Genomic DNA, 24,613 nt, shown 5'->3' on the forward strand with positions numbered 1-24,613 from the left:
ATAATATAATTCTTAACTACTGTAGAGTTATATTTGTATTTATTCATGTTAGCAAACTATGGATAAGCTTAAAATGAGAATAATTTGGGTAAAACTGTGAGCTGCATTTGGGGCCTGTTGACATGTGTTTTTGAGGACAAAGGAAGATGGGGGAAGGTGAGAGCATGTCCTGATTTGCATTCAACTTAGAACGAGCTACAGTGGTTGTGCTATTAAGAGAGGTCTCTTGGGTTTCTCTGGTGCTTATCAACAGTAGCAGTTAAGTGAATACTGTTCAAACAATACCTGTGTTTGTGTTTTATATTGATTTCTCTGTTTTATCCTTTCATAAATGTAAGGACTACAAATGGCTATAAACATTCTGGGCTGGTTGGAGTAAACAGGGTTTTATTGCTCTGTGGGGGAGGTGTAGGTATGCAGGCCTTGAGACCTTTTGTTGGAAAGTGAGCCTGTTTGGTTTCCTGCTGCGTTTCCTGCTGCGTTGCGTCTCCCAATGAGATGACCTGAAAAGATGACCAGCTGACCTAACACCAAACCCCTCCTTCTTACTCTGGTATATATCCGGTGGATCCCTGGCGTTCGGCCTCTTCTTCACATGCTGCCCTCGGGTGAAAGTAGCTCTGCAGTATGCGAACTAGGGCAGGAGTAAGCCGGCATTACTCCTTAAGCATTACAATATAACTGTAATATATCATGTTGTATTGTAATGATTGTATTGCATTGTCATATTGCCATTAAAGTAGATTATTGTTAACGGTTACTTTGTAGATATGGATTCCTTCCTGTATTATAACCAGCTTCATAGGAACGCGCGGAGATTTGAAAAGCGGACCAGTTATCCCTCCAAATCTCTAACACTACATACTGTACTTGGACTTTTTTCAAGATACTTTTGACATACTATACTAGTACTTTTAAAATAAATGTTCGGACATTCTACACTGACTCTTTTTTAAATGATATACAGTTGCAAGAAAAAGTATGTGAACCCTTTGGAATTACCTGGATTTCTGCATAAGTTGGTCATAAAATGTGTTCTGGTCTTCATCTAAGTCACAACAATAGACAAACACAGTCTGCTTAAACTAATACCACACAAACAATTATATGTTTTCATGTTTTTATTGAACACACCATGTAAACATTCACAGTGCAGGATGGAAAAAGTATGTGAACCCCTAGGCTAAAGACTTCTTCAAGAGCTAATTGGAGTCAGGAGTCAGCCAACCTGGAGTCCAATCAATGAGACGAGATTGGAGGTGTTGGTTAAAGCTGCCCTGCCCTATAAAAAATACACACCAGTTTTGAATTAGCTATTCTTAAGAAGCATTGCCAGATGTGAACCATGCCTCCCACAAAAGAGCTCTCAGAAGACCTACGATTAAGAATTGTTGACTTGCATAAAGCTGGAAAGGGTTAGAAAAGTATCTCTAAAAGCCTTGATGTTCATCAGTCCACGGTAAAACAAATTGTCTATAAATGGAGAAAGTTCAGCACTGTTGCTACTCTCCCTAGGAGTGGCCGTCCTGTAAAGATGACTGCAAGAGCACAGCGCAGAATGCTCAATGAGGTGAAGAAGAATCCTAGAGTGTCAGCTAGAGACTTAAAGAAATCTCTGGCACATGCTAACATCTCTGTTGACGAATCTACGATACGTAAAACACTGAACAAGAATGGAGTTCATGGGAGGACACCACGGAGGAAGCCACTGCTGTCCAGAAAAAACATTGCTGCACGTTTGAAGTTTGCAAAAGAGCACCTGGATGTTCCACAGCACTACTGGCAACATATTCTGTGGACAGATGAAACCAAAGTTGAGTTGTTTGGAAGGAACACACAACGCTATGTGTGGAGAATCCAAAGGGTTCACATACTTTTTCTTGGAACTGTATATGAAATACTATACTATGATTAGTTCAACATACTGGTGTATACAATCACTTTTTTTCATATTTTGACTTCCTTCATGATATTTTCATAATATTCTATTCTTTTAACTCTTTTTTTCTCTATATTTTCAACACACTATACTATGACCGTTTGGACACTATGTTATTTACTATTTACCTTTTTTATTTTCGATATATTATTTTGCTATGTCTTTTATCAAGATATTTTCGACATACTGTTAAACAAAAATGTTTTCATTATTTTTTACATACATGAAGTTTACCTTAACCAAGCCAACCAACATTATCTTGTGGCAAAGCCAGGGTGACAGCTAGTGATGTGACGAGCCGAGGCTTCGGAGCACGGTTTGAGTTATCCAGGAAGTTTTTGGTGAAGCGCGTATTGAGGCTTGTATCGTTTTAGGCCAGTGACTGCTTCAGATAGTGGATCCGAGGTGTTAAACCACTGACACTTCACAGTTTTATAACACTCATATGTCACTTTTTATGCATACTAATGTGACGAAAGCGGTATGAATATCACTACTGTTCATTTGCAAATTCTACATGTATATTTTCTACTTTCTTGTCTTTTAATTTGTATTGTACAATGCCATGTCTTTTAATGCTCCTGCAACACAAACATTTCCCAAATTGGGATTAATAAAGTACTATCTTATCTTATCTCTTAGTAAAAAAAGGTTGACACATGTAATTTTGTCATCAGTAATAATGCCATTAAAAGCGGTGGCTGTGTAGATTCCTATTTGGGGTTGGTTACTGACAGGCGTCATTAAAGCAGGAAGAACCGGTTCTGTTTTGTACAACAGCGTTAAACTGCGCTTCTTTTTAATAAAGTTTTCCTCAATAGTGTACCGAATATTCACCAGGCTGTGGGTCAGTACTACAGAGAGGTGAGTGTGGCTTTAGATTTGCTATCGCTGAACAAATGCTGTTGGACTTGTTTGATCGTCTCTGTCAGCAGAACGCAGTTCAGTCAGGAAGCACTGAGCATGTCTGGCTTTTGAATATTTGTATCCACTGTTTGGATTGAGTAGATGTTTTGTGTTGTGCTTGCTGGTTACATCGAAATTAAATGTGTTTTATGCAAATTAACTTGGTGGTTATCCAAACAGAGCTAAACACACATCTGAGGGATGTGTGTTTGTTGTTCAGTCAGCTTTTTTACATCAAAAACATGACTTGGTATAAAAGTGAACTACACATTTTAGAGGTCACATCCATTTCATTTGTATAGCCCAATATCACCAGCTCCAGCCCCTGTGCTTTGAATCTGGCTTTGTCTCCGATTATGTTTTCTATGTTTCCTGCTTTATGTTGTAAAAACACTCTATGGCCCAATGCCAAACCAATACCTACACACCCCGTGACGGAGAGTCACACTGATCACCTAGCTCTAACACATCTTTATTTTTTTGATGCTTTTATCCAAAGCTACTTAAAGGTGCAATAAGCCATGAAGATAAAAACATGCAGATAAATTGCTTCAAATACGCCGAGTCATTGTCAGTGCTGCTGCATTACTCTGAATGAGCCGAGCCCGTTCACTATGACAGCAGGTGTGTTTAGGTTAGGGTTGATGGACAAGGCAAGGCACGTTTATGTATACAGCACATTTCAACGAGTCCAAGATAATACAAATAAAATAAGTTAACATACCATTAGACCTGTATAAAATACAAGAATAGGACTTACAGTGCAGTTTAAGATATGATATGCAAAAAGAAAAGTATTTAGCCTGGATTTATAAGAGAAGAGAGTTGCAGCAGTATAAAGGGAGTTTGTTCAAGATATATAGAGCATAATAACTGAACGTTGAACTGAACTCCATGTTTAGTTTTGTCTCACTCTGGGGATAGAAAGCAGAGACTTCCCAGAAGACCTGAGGGTTCTGGATGGTTAGAACAGAGAGTATATTGATCGCACATTAAAAACAAAATCATGACACTTTGTTTATATTATTATATACATTTTTCATGCTGTCCTTGTTCTTCAGCTTTTATTTGATCATCTTTTTCCCAATGGTGCAATTGCATCTCCTAATGACACTGTGTGCTGCATCTTCTCATTCCTGCAATGCCGGTTTTACACTTCTCAACAAACTATAGCCCATTCCCAAGTCCAAGTTTGCACCTCCTCGACTCCTCGCTTAGACTCCTCGCGAGCGGAAATGTCTTGCAGGAGTACTGAGTAGAGAGGAGTCGAAGCAACAGGCGTTTTAAAGAAAGGAGAAATCCTGTCCTCGGAGAGGTCATTATAAACCTATCAGCTGTCCATTGTTTTGATAAACCGCTTCAATGTATCATCTCTGTCAGAAAAGCACAACAGTGTTACTTACATATTGACTTTTAATTAAATTCCCAGCAAGGCTAAATGTGATATTAAAACCTACACACAGTTATAATAAGCTATTAAAATCTCTGGACACAGAATCAGGAATAATGTGTTGCTTTATGTCACTTCCTTTTGTATCAGATACGCTCATGGATAAATAGTCATCATGAACAGTGGGGTCTTTCTCAGCCTGCTGGCAGGTGAGTCAGGTTGGATTGCATTAACTAAGGCATCACTAACTCTATGTGTACTGTACAATATGTTCTATATTTAATATATGTAGTTTACTGATGATAAGCATCCTTACCAAAATCTATCAATTCACGACAATAATCAGTGAAAGGAAATTACAATGCCCCATTATTATTTTATAGTTTATGAGGAAATGCCTGATGTGAGATATTAATCTCCTTTTCCTCTCATACAGCTCTCTGCCTACCTCTTTTCTTGGTCACAGTCTCTATCGAGGCTCCTGCAATCGACACAAATGCTTTGACCATTGCCTCACCGGAGGTCAGTAACCCCTCAACACCTCAGCCTATCATTTGGGCAGATACACCAACAACTAAAACATCCATCTCTCAAACTCCACCCACTGCATTTACTTCAACTGGGGTAACACTCTCCAGCTCCAACAGTAGACATGAAACCGCAGGATCTTCAATAATGGCAACTGTAACTGGAGACAAATCAGGAACATCAGATGTGATTGAGGAAATAGTTACAGAATTACCAGTGGAAATTCTAACCTTAATAATTGGCTTTGTCAATGAACGGACCGCTGCAACAATATCCAAAGCATTCACCACAAAACTCAGGCCAACTGCAAGTCATACCACAATGCCAACTGAGATTAATTTACCAACAGCAACACCATCACAAAGGACACAGGCTAAAACACAAAGCACATCCACAGCAACAAAATCCAATACAATACCAGCATCCAAAGCTTCAACACCATCATCAACATCAATATCATCAGCATTTGAGGATTTATCAACGGTGACTACAGCCCAACAAACTACACAATCTACAGCTACAGCGTCCACAACCTCAAATTCAGCACAAAGTACAGCACCTGAGGATTCACCAACAGTGAATACAACACTTTGTATTGCAACACAATCTGTGTCCACATCAGCAACAACCATAACCCAAAGTACAGCATCTGAGGATTCTTCAACGCAAAGACCATCACAAACTACACTCATAACTTCAAAATCCACTCACAGTACAGCATCGGAGGATTCACCAACTGTAACATCATTTACAACACAAAGTATGATCACATCTACACCAACACAATCTATTCTAATAACAACAGAATCTGCATCAACATCAACCGCAAGTACAACATCTGAGCATTCACCTACAGTGACTACAACACCATCTATTGCAACATCATCAACAACACAAAGTGTGATCGCAACTACACAGACGCAATCTATTCTGCCCACAGTTGAATTAGCAACAACATCAACCCAGAGTTCACCATCCGAAGGTTCAGAAACCCAAAGACCAACACAAATTACAGCTATAACCTCACAATCAGCACAAAGTACAGCCTCTGAGGACTCACCAACAGTGACTACAACACTTTCTATTGCAACAGCATCCACAACAGAATCTGTGTCCACATCAGCAACAACCATAACCCAAAGTACAGCATCTGAGGATTCTTCAACGCAAAGACCATCACAAACTACACTCATAACTTCAAAATCCACTCACAGTACAGCATCGGAGGATTCACCAACTGTAACATCATTTACAACACAAAGTATGATCACATCTACACCAACACAATCTATTCTAATAACAACAGAATCTGCATCAACATCAACCGCAAGTACAACATCTGAGCATTCACCTACAGTGACTACAACACCATCTATTGCAACATCATCAACAACACAAAGTGTGATCGCAACTACACAGACGCAATCTGTTCTGCCCACAGTTGAATTAGCAACAACATCAACCCAGAGTTCACCATCCGAAGGTTCAGAAACCCAAAGACCAACACAAATTACAGCTATAACCTCACAATCAGCACAAAGTACAGCCTCTGAGGACTCACCAACAGTGACTACAACACTTTCTATTGCAACAGCATCCACAACAGAATCTGTGTCCACATCAGCAACAACCATAACCCAAAGTACAGCATCTGAGGATTCTTCAACGCAAAGACCATCACAAACTACACTCATAACTTCAAAATCCACTCACAGTACAGCATCGGAGGATTCACCAACTGTAACATCGTTTACAACACAAAGTATGATCACATCTACACCAACACAATCTATTCTAATAACAACAGAATCTGCATCAACATCAACCGCAAGTACAACATCTGAGCATTCACCTACAGTGACTACAACACCATCTATTGCAACATCATCAACAACACAAAGTGTGATCGCAACTACACAGACGCAATCTATTCTGCCCACAGTTGAATTAGCAACAACATCAACCCAGAGTTCACCATCCGAAGGTTCAGAAACCCAAAGACCAACACAAATTACAGCTATAACCTCACAATCAGCACAAAGTACAGCCTCTGAGGACTCACCAACAGTGACTACAACACTTTCTATTGCAACAGCATCCACAACAGAATCTGTGTCCACATCAGCAACAACCATAACCCAAAGTACAGCATCTGAGGATTCTTCAACGCAAAGACCATCACAAACTACACTCATAACTTCAAAATCCACTCACAGTACAGCATCGGAGGATTCACCAACTGTAACATCATTTACAACACAAAGTATGATCACATCTACACCAACACAATCTATTCTAATAACAACAGAATCTGCATCAACATCAACCGCAAGTACAACATCTGAGCATTCACCTACAGTGACTACAACACCATCTATTGCAACATCATCAACAACACAAAGTGTGATCGCAACTACACAGACGCAATCTATTCTGCCCACAGTTGAATTAGCAACAACATCAACCCAGAGTTCACCATCCGAAGGTTCAGAAACCCAAAGACCAACACAAACTGCAGTCGTAGCCCCACAAACAGCCACTTCAGATGAAGCTGTATCATATATGAAAACCACATCAGAGACTCAACAAACATTAGCACCTCTAACAACACCCACACCTGCTAAACAAACTGCTGAATCTACAGCACGTGACAGCACAACAACACATAGTGAATCAGTGATAACCCCAACACAAACTACACCACCTATTGAAACAGCATACACAACAACTACACTAGTGGCATTACCAATGACAGTATCATCTTCAGCAGAACCAACTAACTTCATGGCATCTTCAACAGAAACAACCATAAGAACCACACAACCAACACCAGTCACAGAAACAAGACGCACAACACCAACAGGCACTGTAGTGTCGACAACAAACAAACAAGACAGAAGGGAATCAACCACAACACGATCCCAAACTACACTGTCTGTAAAAACAATGCCACAAACTACAGTCAGAGGAATGACACAAACTACAGTCCGAGGAATGAAACAAACTTTGCGTGTATCTCAGACGGACAGTACTGCACATGCAGCTACAACCTCGACTTCTTTATCAACAGAAGGAACACCTACCCAAAGTCCAGGTATTAATATTGTTAAAGAAACAGTGAATAGTTCTCCATCGGCCACACCATCCAAAATGTCAGTTGCTGCTTCTGCATCTATGCAATCCAACTACCCTCCATCAGCCGGGCCTGTGTCTCTAACCACACCCTCTGACTCCCAAAAACCTGTGACAACAACAACGGACGGTGCAACACACTCTACTCTTCCTAAACTTTCGTCATTTTCCTCAGACGCATCCACCATCAATCAAGCCAAAGTTGACTCTAAGACTGTTTCCTTACCTGGGGAAAATACAGTGGTCTTCAGATATTACCCGAAAATTGCTGCAGTGAGGCCGCTTGCCTTTGATCACCCAACTGTCTTTAGGACCTCAATCCCAGTTTCAGATTCCTTCAATGAGGAGCAACACCAGCCAGGTCAAAACAGCACAAATTAAAGATTAATACACACGCTCAAAAAAAAAAGGGCTAGCTAACCCTATCACATGCAGGAAGTGAGAGGTAGTGATCATTTCTTAAGAGGTGCTGGTAGACCAATTGTGTTAATTTTGGAAATAACCAGGCTAGCTCTTTCCTTTATAGAGTTGATTAGGAATAAAACCTGACAGGACTCATAATTTTAACACTTCCTATTCTCCCAAAGTGGACAGGTTTTTAAAATGTACATCCCTATTTCTCTGACATTCCGTTACTCATTTAGCTGATGATTTTATCCAAAGTGACATCCAATAAAAACAATCAAACATGCAAGCAAGGAGATACAAGCTCACAGCAGCAGGAATCATCTCTTTCTATTATCCTGTGTGGATTAAACTTATATATAACAATAACACATGAACATGTTATAAACAAATCGAACACTTGATTGAAATTGACAGATTTTTTGTTTCTGGGTTCCTTTTCCATTTCTAGTTAAGTTTAGGTTATCAACTTACTTTAATATCATTTATTGGCTTTGTCGTCCTGATATTTCTGTTATAATTTCCTCCCGATTGATTTTTGCTCATTTTTCTTTCTCTGTTCATACTGTTATGTATTATGTTTTTAATCTCTAAACAAATAAACAAATTATTCATGCATACAGATCGCTTGTCTTGCTTTTCAATAACAATATTCATTTTGAATCCTCTCTTTATTCAGTCTCTCCTTATTCCCCAACATCAATCAAAACACTGTTAATGTGTATACATCAATAAACACTTAATACACAGAACGCATGATGTAGTAGATATATATCAGCTCTACCTGTATTGGATATATGGTTATATCTTCCTGTAAGTTAAATGACTGAATGCATCAGATCTGCAGATTGTGAATGAACGCTAGAAATTAAACTCCCTCTGAATCTGTGCTGGAATATTTGTATTGGTCCTCGTGTCACAACACTTCATTCACCTTCACAGCCACACAAGACCTGAATTCTGTACGAAGGTATTTTATTCAGTTGTTTCACAAAATACAAAAGCAAAGTTATAAGGTATGGGGGCTCAATTCAGGTAGATACAAACAACTGATAAACACATATATTCACAAAGGAGAAAGCTGCATTCTAGCAAACTGCGTCACAGTAGAAATATGTAAAACTTATAAGGATTACTACGTAAGGCCATTGGCTTACTATAATGTAAGCCAAACACACATTACTTTGTTAAATATGCATCACCTATTCTGTTTTATAAAATACAACTTTTTTTAATTAAAAATAAATACATCAATAAATTAATACAATTAATTGAGTAAATTATGCAACCAATTTGCACTTATGTAAAAAATAAATAAAAGTAAATCGAGATCACTTTGGCTTTTTTTTTTACAAAACTCTCCTGTAGCCTTAACCAAATACATCACAAATATGCATATGAACATGTTAAACTAGCTTGCATATCTGTCCTTTAAAATGTAAATATGTAATGCGTTTAAACTAGGGCTGTCAAACGATAAACAATTTAATCAGATTAATCACAGTTTAAAAATGAATTAATCATGATTAATCACCATTCGAACTATGTCCAAAATATGCCATTTATTTATGTATATTGTTGTGGGAATGGAAAGATAAATGAAAGAAGGCGGATATATCCATTTAACATACAGTATCTATGTTTATTATAAAAAATGTCTGCGTGTCAAAATGAAAGACAACCCACACACCTATATCAATCATCAAACCGTGGGGTCTTAATTCATTACGTGTTGATTTCTATCAACGGGGGAGTACTTCAGGAAAGTCGACAGAGGGGGAGGGGCGGCTAGTGGAGTACTTCGTGACCACAGTTTGTGTGAACGTTGTGATCAGCTGTTTTAGCGCAGTTCTCCAGTGAAGGGGGGGGGGGTTAGTCTCCCTCCGCAGCCGGTTGGCGTAGTTTTGGCACAATTCCGTTGTACAGACCGACGTTAACAGCAGCACTGTCTGTGCACACGGAGACCGACTCTGTCGTCCGGTGATCTAACCGCCTTCTGGAAAAGCTTCACAAGTACGTCGGTACGCAAATGCGCTTTGTGACACAAGTGACGGTACGCATTTCAGATTACGCACATAACCTGCGTACCAGTTATGTGCACCCCTGTAGGCCTACTACAGCAAAAGTATTCTCCGTCGGGACTTCCTGCAACAACACCACGCCGTTATCAAAGATGTTCTATTGAGAAGACGATCACTACGTGACAAAAGTTTTCAAAACCGTGGCTACTGAAATCAATCTTACTAACTGCTGTCTGTGCAATTTACTCCGCGCGAGTTGGCAGACTTTATTTTGCTTACTTTAACATCATTTTTCACGGTGGGGCTAAGCCATTTATTGGTATGGGTGTAGCCTACCCCAGCCATACCCTGGCGCTGCCACTGGTGGCACGTATGGGGCGGGCCATTCTGCACATGCGTTAAATGCGTTAAATATTTTAACGCAATTAATTAAAAAAATGTATTACCGCCGTTAACGCGATAATTTTGACAGCACTAGTTTAAACCTGGCTGCCTTTTAATTAAAGACTAGAACGTATGCATGCCATCTTGTTTTTCTTTACATTTTTAAACACTTCAACAATATTTTCTGCAGCTCTTAATTACAACTTCAGATAAACATGTATTAGCCATTACGAAGGGTTTAAGTAGCATTACCAGAATCTGTGAAGTCACATTCTTTTTTAACTTCAAATGAAACATACAGAGGCCAAAGCAATTAAGTAACGAAAAATGCAGTTAAATCCCTAGCATTGCAATCTTTGAACAAGGTTGGCCTTTTGTGTCAGTTCAATAATTTCAACCAGATACGAGTTCATGTAGAGACTGAGCTGGAGGGTGTGGACAAGATGTCAGTATCATCTAATTGAGCAGACGCTGCTTCTTCACAGACGGTAAAGTTGTATTCTTGGACACCATCATCAGGTATTGGGATGACCTTGATAGTTGTCAAATCTTCAAGGTCAGCCGTGGATGTCAGGTTGACTAGTGCATCTCCAATGTCTCTGTCTTGATATTGTATTCTAAAACGTCCACCTATAGAGTGCCACAGTGACACGTCCTAAAACCCGGAAGTAAGTCATCATTTTACCACTTCCGGTTCCTTCGACAAAAAAGCAATGCAATTTCTCCATAGGATTTTGGAAAATAGCTCGAAATAAGGTCTGTGGTTGAGACACTTTTTGTTATATTCAATGTAATGCTCTTAACATCCCGATAGCATTGAATATATTAAGTGCTTTGACAAAAAATCCATTAAAAAAATTCTGTGGAAGCCGTAGTACTGTAAAAAGCACGACCAATCATCTGAGCCGGCCCGGCTAAAACAACTAGATGGCCTACCTGCCTGTCAGCCTTCCATCTGTGCACAAACTTATCTCGTGCCCTCATTGGTCATGTGTGCATTCGTGTGTGTTGGAGGAGGGGCTCTGTAAGGAAGTGGCAGATTTTCTCCAGCTGTGTATTTTCAAATTGTAGCACTTGAGCTGGTTTCTCCAAAATTACCTACCCCACCTTTAATCTAAACCTAATTTTATCATTAATCTAAAATAATGATGTCTTTAATTTAACCTTATTGTATCCTTAATTTTAACCTAATTGTATCCTTAATTAAAACCAAATGTTATCCTTAATTCTCACATAATCTTATCCTTAATTAAAAAATATTTTCATCTTTAATTGTACCCTAATTTGACCCTTAATTTTTTACAAGTTTTAACACAGATTCATTCAGAACCCTGCAGAGTAGGAGGAAGGTTTATGGTGTATAGGTAATATAGTGGTTTAAGCTATGTAATTCATCTGTCAAACTCAAGGTGGTGCTAGAGTAAGAGGATCAACAGAAGGTTAGCAAGATTTGTACTGTGGGAACATACCAAACTCAAATGGAAGCTGTCCAATAGCTCTTCAGATATTTCAGTATACCCAGAAAGTGGACCGACGGTAAGGCATACATTGAAGATTTCCCCTCACAAGACAGGAAACAGACCCTCGTTGGCATGACTGGATACAGTTTTGAACTGAACCTGAGCGTCCAACAGTATATATGTTCGGCTGGCAGACGGTGCGGCCATAACTCTGGGCGTGGCTACTGGGTATCTCTACGTAGCGATACCCAGGAAGAAAACATTGGAAAATGAGAAATCTCCAATGAGGCGTTTTGGGGAGGTCTTTTCTGTGTTAGAGTTTTACTCCGGGTGTACTTTGAGGGTTTTTGACTCTGCATACCGTTTACATGGATAAAAACCTTCATAATACACAAGGGGACGGGTAATAACCGGAAAAGCATGACATGGGACCTTTAATACTCTGCTGTCTCCAGCAAATGTAATTTTACAGATTCAAAAGGGAACAAGATGGGTGCCGCACCCATCTTAATCATTTTGCTGATGTGTTTGGGTAAGTTAGTAATGAGAGTAACACATAGTAGAAAGACAGTGATTAATGCAAGTTTGTTTATTTCAAACCAACTAAAATATTTTCTACAAAAAGGTGCCATTGAGTTTGCTGGTGCATCAACAACAACTGATGGATCATTTACAATAGAGGCTCCATTAACACTGCATACATCATCAAAAACTGTTGCCTCACCAACAACAGGCAGTTCAATGTCTACGGGAGATTCAGCAACTGTCAGTGGGTCAACAATGACTGAGGAATCAATAACAACAACAGCACCATCAACACTGCATGGATCATCAGAAACTGGTGACTCATCAGAGGGTCAACAACTCCTGGAGGTTCAGCAACAACAGGCAATTCAACAACATCTGGAGGTTCAGCAACAACAGGCAATTCAACAACGTCTGGAGGTTCAGCAACAACAGGCAATTCAACAACTCCTGGAGGTTCAGCAACATTAGGCAATTCAAAAACTACTGGAGGTTCAGCAACAACAGGCGGTTCAACTATTACTGGACCAATGACAACTGGATTTACCCCAGCTTCCTCACCAGTTGTGATTCTCACAGCAACCTTGAATGTAACATTTGAACCAGAACACAGAAATCAGAGCAGTGATCAATACAGAGAACTTGAAGCAAAAGTGGTAACAATGGTGAGCACATTTAATGATGTCTTGAGAAACTCTTCCATTCTGTTTGATTTCTTTTACAACCCATTCAATTTTTTTACGGTGTTTCATGTTTCAAATTGTTGTATCCTGCTTACAGTGCGACCTAATCTTCAGAGAGAGATTCTGGCTCATTTTCATCCGCACCTTTGTCATCGAGTTTCGGTAAGCTTTCAAACCTTGACTTCAATAGAACTCACTCATCAGTAGAAAAATGTGACTGTGACGTATAGTCCAACAATCTGTCAAAGCAGTGTAATCTAAGGCTATAAATTGCAATAAGGCAATATTGAAAATGTGCTTTTTTCTTATAAAATTATCGTTTGACTGACGTTTGTTCTTTTTCCATGAAAGGCAAATAGGGGGAAATGTGGAGATAGAGGTGGGGCTCGAGTTCAGCACAACAACTGATCAAATCCCAACAGCCGATGTGGTTGTCGATACTATAACAGAAGCCTTGAGTAACCCAAACAAAACCGTCAACCTGACTCTTGATCCAAACTCCATCACAGTTATTCGTGAGTGAACATTGAATATATGATCCTATATTAACCTACAGTAAGTGCTGGAAAGTCCATCAGCTCACATGTGCTTTTTTCGTCAATCACTCATTTACAGCTCCAGTAGTACCAACAATAACTACCGGGCCAATGACAACTGGCTTTACTCTAACTTCCTCACCAGTTGTGGTTCTCACAGCAACCTTGGAAAGACCATTTGTAAAAGAGCTCAACAATCGCAGCAGTGAACAGTACAGAGAACTTGAAAGACAAGTGGTGACAACGGTGAGCAAACTTGGGTCATTCACATCATTTGATGCTGTCTTTAGTAACTCTTCCATTCTGTTTGATTTCTTTTAACACCCATTCAATTTTTTACGGTGTTTCATGTTTCAAATTGTTGTATCCTGCTTACAGTGCGACCTAATCTTCAGAGAGAGATTCTGGCTCATTTTCATCCGCACCTTTGTCATCGAGTTTCGGTAAGCTTTCAAACCTTGACTTCAATAGAACTCACTCATCAGTAGAAAAATGTGACTGTGACGTATAGTCCAACAATCTGTCAAAGCAGTGTAATCTAAGGCTATAAGTTGCAATAAGGCAATATTGAAAATGTGCTTTTTTCTTATACAATTATCATTTGACTGAAGTTTGTTCTTTTTCCATGAAAGGCAAAAAGGGGGAAATGTGGAGATAGAGGTGGGCCTCGAGTTCAACACAACAACTGATCAAATCCCAACAGCTGATGTGGTTGTCGATACTATAACAGAAGCCTTGAATAACCCAAACAACACCGTCAACCTGACTCTTGATCCAAACTCCATCACAGTTATTCGTGAGTGAACATTGAATACATGAACCGATATTTCCTTCCAGTCAATATTATTAAAACTGTTGTTATAAAAAAATTAATTATTCCTAACACCTCTAGGTTCAACAACGAGTGGAAGTTCAACAACCACCCCAGGGCTTTTTACAACTGAAACATCAAAGACCTCCCGTGGGGCAACACGTATACATGACTTCACTACAACTGTTGATTTAACTGTTTCCAGTGGGTCAACCAGTTCCAGTGGATCAACAACAACTGATGGGTCAACTTTAACCAGTAGATCAACCAGTTCCAGTGGATCAACAACAACTGATGGGTCAACTTTAACCAGTAGATCACCCAGTTCCAGTGGATCAACAATGACTGATGGGTCAACTTTAACCAGTAGATCACCCAGTTCCAGTGGATCAACACAACAACTGATGGGTCAACTTTAACCAGTAGATCACCCAGTTCCAGTGGATCAACACAACAACTGATGGGTAAACTTTAACCAGTAGATCACCCAGTTCCAGTGGATCAACAACAACTGATGGGTCAACTTTAACCAGTAGATCACCAATTTCCATTGGATCAACAACAACTGGTGGCTCAACCAGCAAACCTCAAGCAACAACTAGTCCTGGTGATGCAGTTACTACAGCAGCCCCAAGAGTTTTGGTTGTCACAGCAACCTTGGTAGAACCATTTGTGGAAGAATTTAATAATCCAAACAGTGCACAATACAAAACACTGGAGACACGGGTTGTAACAGTGGTGAGCACACTTTTTTATAAAATCTGAAGTTATCTTTTCATACTATTAGGTTTGGAAAAATCTTTCAGTATACTAATTTATTTTTTCTATTGTATTTCTCCTTCACAGTGTGATTTCATCTACAGGACTACATTTGGATCTCTTTTCATCCGCACATATATCATACGATTCAGGTACGTTTTCAAAACCTAAAGGCATTGTTCAGAATACATTTAATCTTTAATCAAGACTACATTGTGGGTTTCAATGTGTATGACAAAACACATTTAAACAATTATTAGATTAATCATGTGTTAAGTATGTATGTTTTTATGCAGCCGTGTTGTGGCAAGGACACGTATGGAGAATGTTCAAGCAGAGGTGGGACTAGAATTCAACAATACAGTTTCATCAGACCAAATCCCAAAGGATGATCTTATTATAAAAACCTTAGTACAAGCTGTGAATACACCAAACACCTTCAACCTTACGATTGATGCAAACTCCATTCAAATTCAAAGTAAGTAAACAATTGTTTATATGTTGATTGATTCTTTATCTATAAAACATGCATTGAACAGTACTGTTTGGCATAATTACAATTATTTCAAGGTCTGTATTTCCCAATTACAATAGCCCTTTATGCATTGAAGAAACACGATTGCTTTGACCCAAATTAGTGGTGGTTATACACATTTTGAGCTAAAACTTATTTAAGTGTTATAACTGTGTTATAGAATCTCCAAATGCAACAACATCTTCACCAACTAAAGCTCCTGCAACTCCAGTTACAACGGCTAAGATTCCTGCAACGACGGCTTCTGTAACAGGCGTCGGTACAACTGCTGAACAACTCACCATACGGAGGCTGACCTTCAGATCTGCTGGAGAGACATTTATGAATGACTTGCTGAATCCATCTTCATCAGCATTTCAAATTAGAGCTACATTGATAAGCTACATTTTTTAATAATGATATATGCATTAACAAACATATACATTGTTTTGACTAATAAGAATGAGGTCATTAGCCATAACAAAATGGATTGAAAATACTTTTACAAGATGGTGTTTCTTGTTCGTTGTTTCACTGTGGTTTTAGAAACAAGAACATTTCAGGTATTATTAAAAAAGGAACACTTTGTGACAACATCAGGAAGCTATGTTATTTTTGTTGTTGCTTGGTGGATAAGCATGCTTATAACAATTGCAGTTGTTGGACAGACAAAAAAGCAAAAGGTAGCATGAACATGGATTTGCTTTTACATGTTTGACATCAGTTTCGGTAACCTAGAGCAACATCCACTGCAGGACCTTCCTTGAATTAACAAAAAGAGAATACATGTCTAAAGAACAGTTTCCAGTCAACTGAACAGCTCTCTAAAAACAAGGTCCCACTCCCTGTTGCAATCCATCAAAAAACATGCCTCTAAATGTTCTCCTAAATTAGAAATAACTGAAGAAACCAACTGTCCATATACGTATATTATGCTGGGCATAGATGTGTTAGCATAGATGTGTTAGTCAAGAAAAAATGTACTTATGTAAAAAACGGCAGTGCTGAAGTGAGGAAGAGCACAGCATCAATGTACTCACTGTTTGCCTGCTTGTGTTTCTGCAGCTCGAACCCACCTACCAAAAAGCATTTTCCTCTTTCCGCTTATTGAAGGTGGTTATGTTCAGGTAATGTGTTAATGTTACGTTGATATACTGTAATTTAAGGATTTTCTACTTCATGAAAATCATTATCAGTTATAATTGGAATCATTTCAACTTATTTAAAATTATGCAAGAGTATCATTTTTTTTACATTTAGTCTCTAATTCCCTTTTCAGCAATGGATCTATCTACAACACTATGGATCTTCAATTTGCACCTTCATCGGTTCCCAATGGCACTCAGATTGCAGATGTGTTGGTTGGTGCAGCTTCAAGCATCACAGCCTTCAACATCGAAACTGCCTCCATTTCTGTGAACGGCATACGTAAGTTATCTCAAATTATTTCTCATAAAAAAACACAACATAAAAGACATGTTTTTAAAGTAATGTCTTCTTTCCTTTGGTCATCATTTACAGAAGTTTCCCATGGAGTAGAACACCGGATCAGTGTCCTCACTGCAACCCTCCTTGTGCTGCTGTCATGGCTCCTGTCAAGCTTACATTAAGACAGGGCTTATATCCCTGTGAAATATCATTAATAAAATATTTCTATCTCTAATGTAAAACATTATAACTTTTTCATCATAAAATAATGAAACATGTGAGGGATTTTAACTGCTGTATGTCTTGGGAGGAACTATCATATATGCATTTAAACTCAATGCTACCTAATTAATGAACAGGTAGGATCAACTTTTTAATGGTAACGGCACACAGACAGAGGAGTACCATTCATGATGTGTCAAAATTAGGTTATTATTGTATGTTACGCCGTACAATTTAGACAAATACCATTTGAACCCTGTTATGTTTTAGAGCCAATACATAATCATTTCAGTATGTGCTCAAATAAAAATAATTTAGTACCCTAAAATAGAATCATATTTACATAAAGTATATATTTTTATTTCGAACAAATTGCATCTATTTGGCGAAAAATGTCCAAAACTATTGTTGGCTTGTGAATTCTTAGAAACAAGCCAGAATTCTTATTATAGAATACATCAACATTATGAAGGAATTGCATCAAACATGATGTCTTTAACAACATTTTAACAGCCGTTTTCTGTAACATTAACTCAGATTTATGTTAAAGGTTGGATACATCATTACTACTGTCAGAAAAAAAGACTTTCCATCACTGTTATTATCTACATGTGTTTTTATTATCATATACAGTATATGTGTTATGAGAGCTTAACATCGTTTTTTTTCATAAACTTTCATTACCTTGTTATTATTTAAACAAAAATTGTATTGTACTTAGCTCAAGTGGGTGAAGGGTGATGAATCAGATATTTTAATATCAGGTATGTGGTTAAAGACATTAAAGATATTGACAAATTATCAAACCATGTCTCATGTTTTTTTCAATTTGATGTAACACCAGCCCATGTGTACTCAATCAATTAACTGATACAACTATTGTGATAATCAGGTGATCATTTGTCTTTATTTAAGCAACATTTTTACTGACACTTTATAGATTTATATATGTATAGATACCCTGTACATTATGTTGTATGTCATCCTTATTGTTGTTCTGTTGTTTTTATGTTACATGTGTAACTAATGTCCTGCAGGTCACCCTTGAAAAAGAGATATTTTGATCTCAAGGGGCTTCACCTGGTTAAATAAAGGCTACAAACAAACATTTAGATATAATAAATTAAATAAAAGTCAGATTAATAAAAAACTCATGATAAAAATATTTAAAAAAAATGATGAGTGTGTAACCCACTCATTAACACATCATGGGTCTTTTGCAAAAAACAGCACACTCCAGCAGAGGGCAGTGTTGGCGCTCCAGAGGGCAATGAGTTAATGAAGCTGTTTCAGCTGGATGGCAGAGAGCTGCAACATAGTTTTGTAAAAAAAAAAGTTGTGTAACTAAAAGTTACCAATCAATTAAAGGTGGGGTATGTAATTTTGGAGAAACCAGCTCGAGTGCGCTAGAATTTGAAAGTAAACAACCGGAAAAAATCTGCCTCTTCCTTCAGACTTCCTTACAGAGCCCCTCCTCCAACACACACAAACAAACGTGCACATGACCAATGAGGGCACGAGATAAGTTTGTGCACAGATGGAAAGCTGACAGGCAGGTAGGCCATCCAGTTACTTTAGCCGGGCCGACTCAGATGATTGGTCGTGCTTTTTACAGTACTACGGCTTCCACAGATGATATTTTTTAAGTGTATTTATTGTCAAAGCATTTAATATATTCATTGCTATCGTGATGTTAAGAGCATTCAATGGAATATATCAAAAAGTGTTTCTGAAATAAATTACAGACCCCACCTTTAACTGATACACAATCAAACATAAATCTGAAAAAAGTGACCCAACCACTTATTCTAAGAAAGTGACGCCACGCCTGGTGGTGCATTTGATTGAGTGAGAGTTGAAGTCGCAAAGTCACCTGGCTCTCTAGGGACATCTGACAAATGGAAATGTATTGTGGGAATTCCCAAAGCAAAAATTGACATCAAGCAGCATAATAAAACTGTTCGCATGTGTTTATTGCTGCAGAAAAGGAGGCTTTGAAATGTTGAACGTTTATGGAGCTTGAGCCTTTTAGAGTGGATGGTAAGGCTTTTACACCATATGGCAAGAACATTTTGTTCTGGTTTTTACAGGAAAGTAATGGTCTAAATGCTGTCAGAAGCTTTAACAACCCAAAGTTGTAATTTAATGGTTTTTTTTTTTTCCAAGTCATGTATACTTTTCGGTGTTCCTATGAGTATTTTCACATGATGATCTAATTGCTGTTTCAAATACTTATTTCTTGATGGTCAAGATAATTGTCTTATAACGTTGTGTAAGCCCATTGTTTAAAATTGCAGGCACAACATAAAAAGGTTAAATTATAACAAATTGACTTATTCTATTAGGATCAGTTGTAAGCGATTATTGAGAATACATTTTGGATTGCTAGATACAAATCTCTGAAGCCATTGTTTATACAAAGACAATGCTAATGTTTCATTCAAACAAGATGGTTGAACTTGAAATACTGACAAAAAAAAAGAGAAAGGCACTGACTCAGGGGTAAAGGGGATTTAAGGAGGCTTCTTGACTTACAACAGGGGAAAGAGGATGAGTGGTGAGAAAAAGATGGATGGTTGAGGCAGAGGGGTGATGGTAGATGGCAGACTAGGGAGGATGGGTGGGCAAGAATTAAAAAGGCATTAGTCGGATGGCATCATATTTTCATTTAATTTGAATCTTCTTCAACAAACAAAACATTACGCTTTATGCAAAAAAAATGCACAATGATTTCGCCAATATGCAAATGAGGATATGATGGTAATGATGGAAGAGTTTTAAATTAGGGATTGCTACTTTCATTGTAAAATAGTTGGCAACACTGCACAGGACACATCACATTTTTCTTTATCAATGGCCTTGTGCCATAAATTGAGCCTTCATTTTCCCAAGAGATTGTACCTAGTGCCAGAAGTCATTGCTTACAGGTTTTCAGCTAACCAATCTTAACGTATATGATGTCAATATCCTAGAAGATGAAGCAAAAAACGTAGCCCTTGTCCCTTTTAATCATTCAATACATCATTTCATTTGTATCGGTTCACTTGGAAATCCACTTCATATGTAAACCAATATATCTGAGTCAGTAGGCTTTACCTGGAATTCAATATATCTATGCAACAAAGTGCTTTTCACCCTTTGAGTTTTATTATGCAGGCCAAAAAGTGAGTATAAAATGCATTCATCAGCTTCGATGGGTATGTTTTGGTGTAATTGTTGTGGGTAGGTACATATACGCATGGAATAATGAACATTACAATACTTATACATTTGTTCAAGCGTGCCGACATTAGTGTTGTTCATGCACTAGTGACACCAAATGACTCCGAGGCGTTTAAAGATCCTCGTTCGTTTTGGCCGAATGTGTACCCAGCAGATAGGGTGAGATATCAACCTTGCCATTGTTAATGTGAAATGACAGGGCATGACTGTTGCAGCACAAGGACTTGTCTGAAGGGGGGAGGGAAGAGGAGCAGCTCCTGTGGGGCCTCTAATGGATGGTCACACCTTTATGACCATGCAAGAGTAGATATTAAATACTTTGGGCGTGAGCGGGGGTGTCTGTGTGTGGTTCAAGTGTGTGTGTGTTTTTGTGTGTTAGTATTTAAAACTGTGGTTAAGGATTCTGAACCAAGGTAATTACCGCCCAGGAGTTCAGTGAGGTCGATCATTGGCTGCCTCATTATTAGAGTGGAACATCCCATTAAACTGTGTACGCCGTGTGGATCAAGGTGTGTGTTTATGCTTCACCATAAAGGGGTTAGATATTTTCATGGCTTTTAAATTGTATTTAAAATGTACTTCACGTAAAGTAAAAGCCTACGTAGAATCATCACTTGACCCTGCAGTTGCGTTTAAAACATCATGTTGGCTTTCAGCTCTTGTTTTTACAACGCTACTGTTTTGGTCTTCTCCAACTGCTTTATGCAAGTGAGATATTATGTGAGAATTATATTTCTAAACTTCTGAGAGAGAGCTACAAAGCAAGGGAAATATTTCAGAGTGCATCTTCACATCGTGACCTCATAGCAAACTCAATTCAGTAAATATTTCATTGGGTTGCTGGTGGCATATTCCTGTTTGTGTGTGATCGCAGATGAAATGTTTGGATGAATAAAGCATATCTTGCAACATCTGAGCATAGGGACAGCTCGGGGGGGGGGCAATCCTTGGACTGTGGGAGTTCAGCTTGTTAGCATGCTGCTGAGTGGCTGCGGAACGTACTTTGTTCATCATGAAATGTTCACGGATAATTGGATGTTATGAAGATTAATGTGCGTTAGTTTTACAGAGCCGCAGGAGAACTGCAAAATACTTTGACTGTGAACAGCTGTCTCTGGCCTCTTTAGTGGTGCCAGTTGTGATTTTATTAGATGATACCATGATGGCTGATAAACTGATTGATCAGCTTATTGACTGATTCCTTTCATTCATTCACTTATATCTTTATGATTTGTACAATGTTCTTACATGTGCCTGGGAGGATCTGCAGTTTAACTTCAATATAATTTGCTCAAAATGATTGCAATTACAGAATTATAGGAGCAATTCTTATTTTAGTTTCACTTTCGTCACTTTTAATTAAAACAATTGGAGTACCTTTAGGTAGTTACCTACCACATACCTATAGTTATCTTACGACATACATTTTTTTCCATCGCAAAATGCAGAAAATAAGCTCATAGGATGATGCATTTGTTTGGCCCATGTGTATGAAAAATAACACTGGTCACAAGAAAAAAAAATGTCCTTGACAAAACACACCACAGCATGCTTTCTCCGGGCATGTTCAAATATTATATTTTCATAGCCGGTATTAATTCTCTGAGTGAGCATGGCTATGTGGACAAATGCAGTTTATACCTTTATTTAATTGCAACCGCAATTGGCATTCATGTCGGGCCTGTCATTTAGGTTAAAACGGATTACATTCAGACTTGCTACAGGCTCCAATTTGCAATACACACACAAAAAGACACACACAGAAACTTCCGCTGTGGTATAAAATATTTAAATGCAAGCTCCAGTTTAGTAGGTGCAATTACAGGCAGTATACTGGCCATAGAGGTCATGAATGGTGCACGCTCTGCCATCATCTGCCTTTTACTTGCACATTTATATATTTTTTTGATTTAAGGCAGAAAATAGACCTGTGTTCAACACCACGAGTTTTTTTGAAGTTCTGCAAGATCAACTAAATAAATAGGCTGTGTTCTGATCTGTGAGTTCTGTAGGCATCACATGTAGGTACAAGTTTCATTTTGATACATTATTGATGTTGGCTGAATTATTCAACATTGCATGTTGCATTACACTTGCATTATTTACAGTATTGTCTGTTAAATCATTTTCTGAAATGACTAAATAAGCAAAGAAAAACTAATAATAAGAAATAGTTTGAAATCTTAATATCCTTGATTTTGGTCCACTTCCTTGCTCCCCTAAAGCTGTAGTTCTTTGATTTTGTCTGCTGGGCTTACAGTACAATATTGCTGGGGTTGACCCCTTCTGCCCCAAGCAAACTGCTCATGTTCTGCCATTCTTAACACTTGAATGTTCAAAAACGAAGCTAACTCTACCGGTTGTTGTGGGGGATACTTCTGAAGCAATTGGAGTCAGGACTCAATAGGCACAAGGAGAGCTGGAGCTTTGATGGCAAACACTGACGGTTTATTTGGAGCTTCGGCCGGAGAATTCACAAGACATGTCATGTCTGACTACACGGTTGAGATGCCACAATCAATTCTGAAGAACCCTCCTGTAGCTCGAGGTTTTAACTAGTTCAGAGTGTAATAATCAACATTCTTCAATAGACTAAACTGAGGACACTGAATCACATTTATTGTCGCTTACGGCTCGGGGTCATCTACACCCAGAGAAGGAAGTGTTCCAGGTGTCCCACAACAATAACTATCTCTGACCGAGAATTGCCCGGACATAAACTGGTAACAACAACAAAGTGCTTGGGCTGTGAGCAAGAAGAGTGGACTCAGACTGAAATCATGCACGTTTCGGCAGTATCTTTTTGAGGAATGTTTCCAACGGCTTTATCTGACCGCATATGGAGCTAATATTATTGTATTATATATTATATTGGAAAACAAAAACAAACCCAGAAAGAACTGAAGGCCAATTGTCTCTAATTGGATATTAGTGGACAAACTAATTATGTTGGGAACCCACCTACTCAAAAATAAGAATGTGGACTTTATAACTCAAGACTCTTCACAGACTCTCCTTGGTATGCAGCGTTGTTTCCTAATGTTGTTGGGGACTCAAACTAGACAAGTAAGAACATTTTAAACACTATCCTAGTCTGGATGGACACACACAACAATACTGAATAATTCATCCTGTACTCGGTGGGATATTACTCTCTTTGATGCCTGTCTGCTCCACATTCTCCAACATAGTTTCATGACACATGAGTTGCATTGTTTTAGAAACTTATTTTCAATTACATTTTAGTTACTTGAAACGTGTAGATCCTTAATATAAAATAGTCATCTGTTCTTCCACCAGCTATACGAAAACTTGTGGAATATTCATGTAGGTTGTCACAGTTCACTTAAAACTATTTTCCAAAATGAGCATGCTGATGGAGGGCAATTTGATCATAAAGATTGTTGGATAAAGTGAGGATAGAAAGCAACAAAAAAGGTTAATGTTCATAATAATGCTTGTCTTTATGCCAAAACCACTGAGAAAGCTGGAAGCCCACTTCTTAATAGGCCCATATTGCCATATATAACAAATACACCACTTGAAATAGGACATATGTCATATACAGTATATGGTGTAAATTCCTTATGTGGGGACACTTGAATGAAGGTGGATTGAGATCAGTCGCTGGGTGATGCAGCTATAGGACAGTAGATGGCACCGCTGTGCCTTTCTGTGGCCCACACACAGAGACGCGTCCACGTTGTTCCACTGTCTGCCTTCTCTCTAGTTCTCCTCCCTCCTTCCC

General features: G+C 38.5%; 2 protein-coding genes and 2 long non-coding RNA genes across 4 annotated transcripts; all 4 read left to right on the plus strand.

Moving 5' to 3' along the window:
• The first annotated feature begins 2,673 nt into the window (after positions 1–2,673).
• Positions 2,674–6,399, plus strand: LOC117559696 (mucin-5AC-like). The gene is made up of 4 exons (XM_034236372.1): positions 2,674–2,803; positions 4,386–4,444; positions 4,672–6,203; positions 6,388–6,399. The coding sequence occupies exons 2-4, from the start codon at positions 4,411–4,413 to the stop codon at positions 6,397–6,399; spliced, it is 1,578 nt and encodes a 525-aa protein (XP_034092263.1). The 5' UTR covers positions 2,674–2,803; positions 4,386–4,410.
• LOC117559699 (cell wall protein DAN4-like) lies at positions 6,206–8,907 on the plus strand. The gene has a single exon (XM_034236381.1). It carries the CDS (start codon positions 6,528–6,530, stop codon positions 8,274–8,276), a length of 1,749 nt encoding a protein of 582 aa, XP_034092272.1. The 5' UTR covers positions 6,206–6,527; the 3' UTR covers positions 8,277–8,907.
• Positions 8,908–13,756: 4,849 nt separating this feature from the next.
• On the plus strand, positions 13,757–14,334 carry LOC117559701. Its single transcript, XR_004570988.1, has 3 exons — positions 13,757–13,888; positions 13,989–14,155; positions 14,288–14,334. It is a non-coding gene; the product is annotated as an uncharacterized LOC117559701 (long non-coding RNA).
• Positions 14,335–15,565: 1,231 nt separating this feature from the next.
• On the plus strand, positions 15,566–18,176 carry LOC117559700. Its single transcript, XR_004570987.1, has 5 exons — positions 15,566–15,631; positions 15,776–15,957; positions 16,175–17,120; positions 17,273–17,421; positions 17,515–18,176. It is a non-coding gene; the product is annotated as an uncharacterized LOC117559700 (long non-coding RNA).
• The last annotated feature ends 6,437 nt before the right edge of the window (positions 18,177–24,613 follow it).

Source organism: Gymnodraco acuticeps, unplaced genomic scaffold (assembly GCF_902827175.1).
Source record: "Gymnodraco acuticeps unplaced genomic scaffold, fGymAcu1.1, whole genome shotgun sequence".
Classification (NCBI taxonomy): domain Eukaryota; kingdom Metazoa; phylum Chordata; class Actinopteri; order Perciformes; family Bathydraconidae; genus Gymnodraco; species Gymnodraco acuticeps.

Excerpts from the sequence above, each read along its gene's own strand:
- LOC117559696 (XM_034236372.1), top strand. The coding sequence starts at position 4,411 with ATGAACAGTGGGGTCTTTCTCAGCCTGCTGGCAG. Across the intron at positions 4,445-4,671 it reads CTTTCTCAGCCTGCTGGCAG|CTCTCTGCCTACCTCTTTTC; the intron begins GTGAGTCAGGTT and ends CCTCTCATACAG.
- LOC117559699 (XM_034236381.1), top strand. The coding sequence starts at position 6,528 with ATGATCACATCTACACCAACACAATCTATTCTAATAACAACAGAATCT.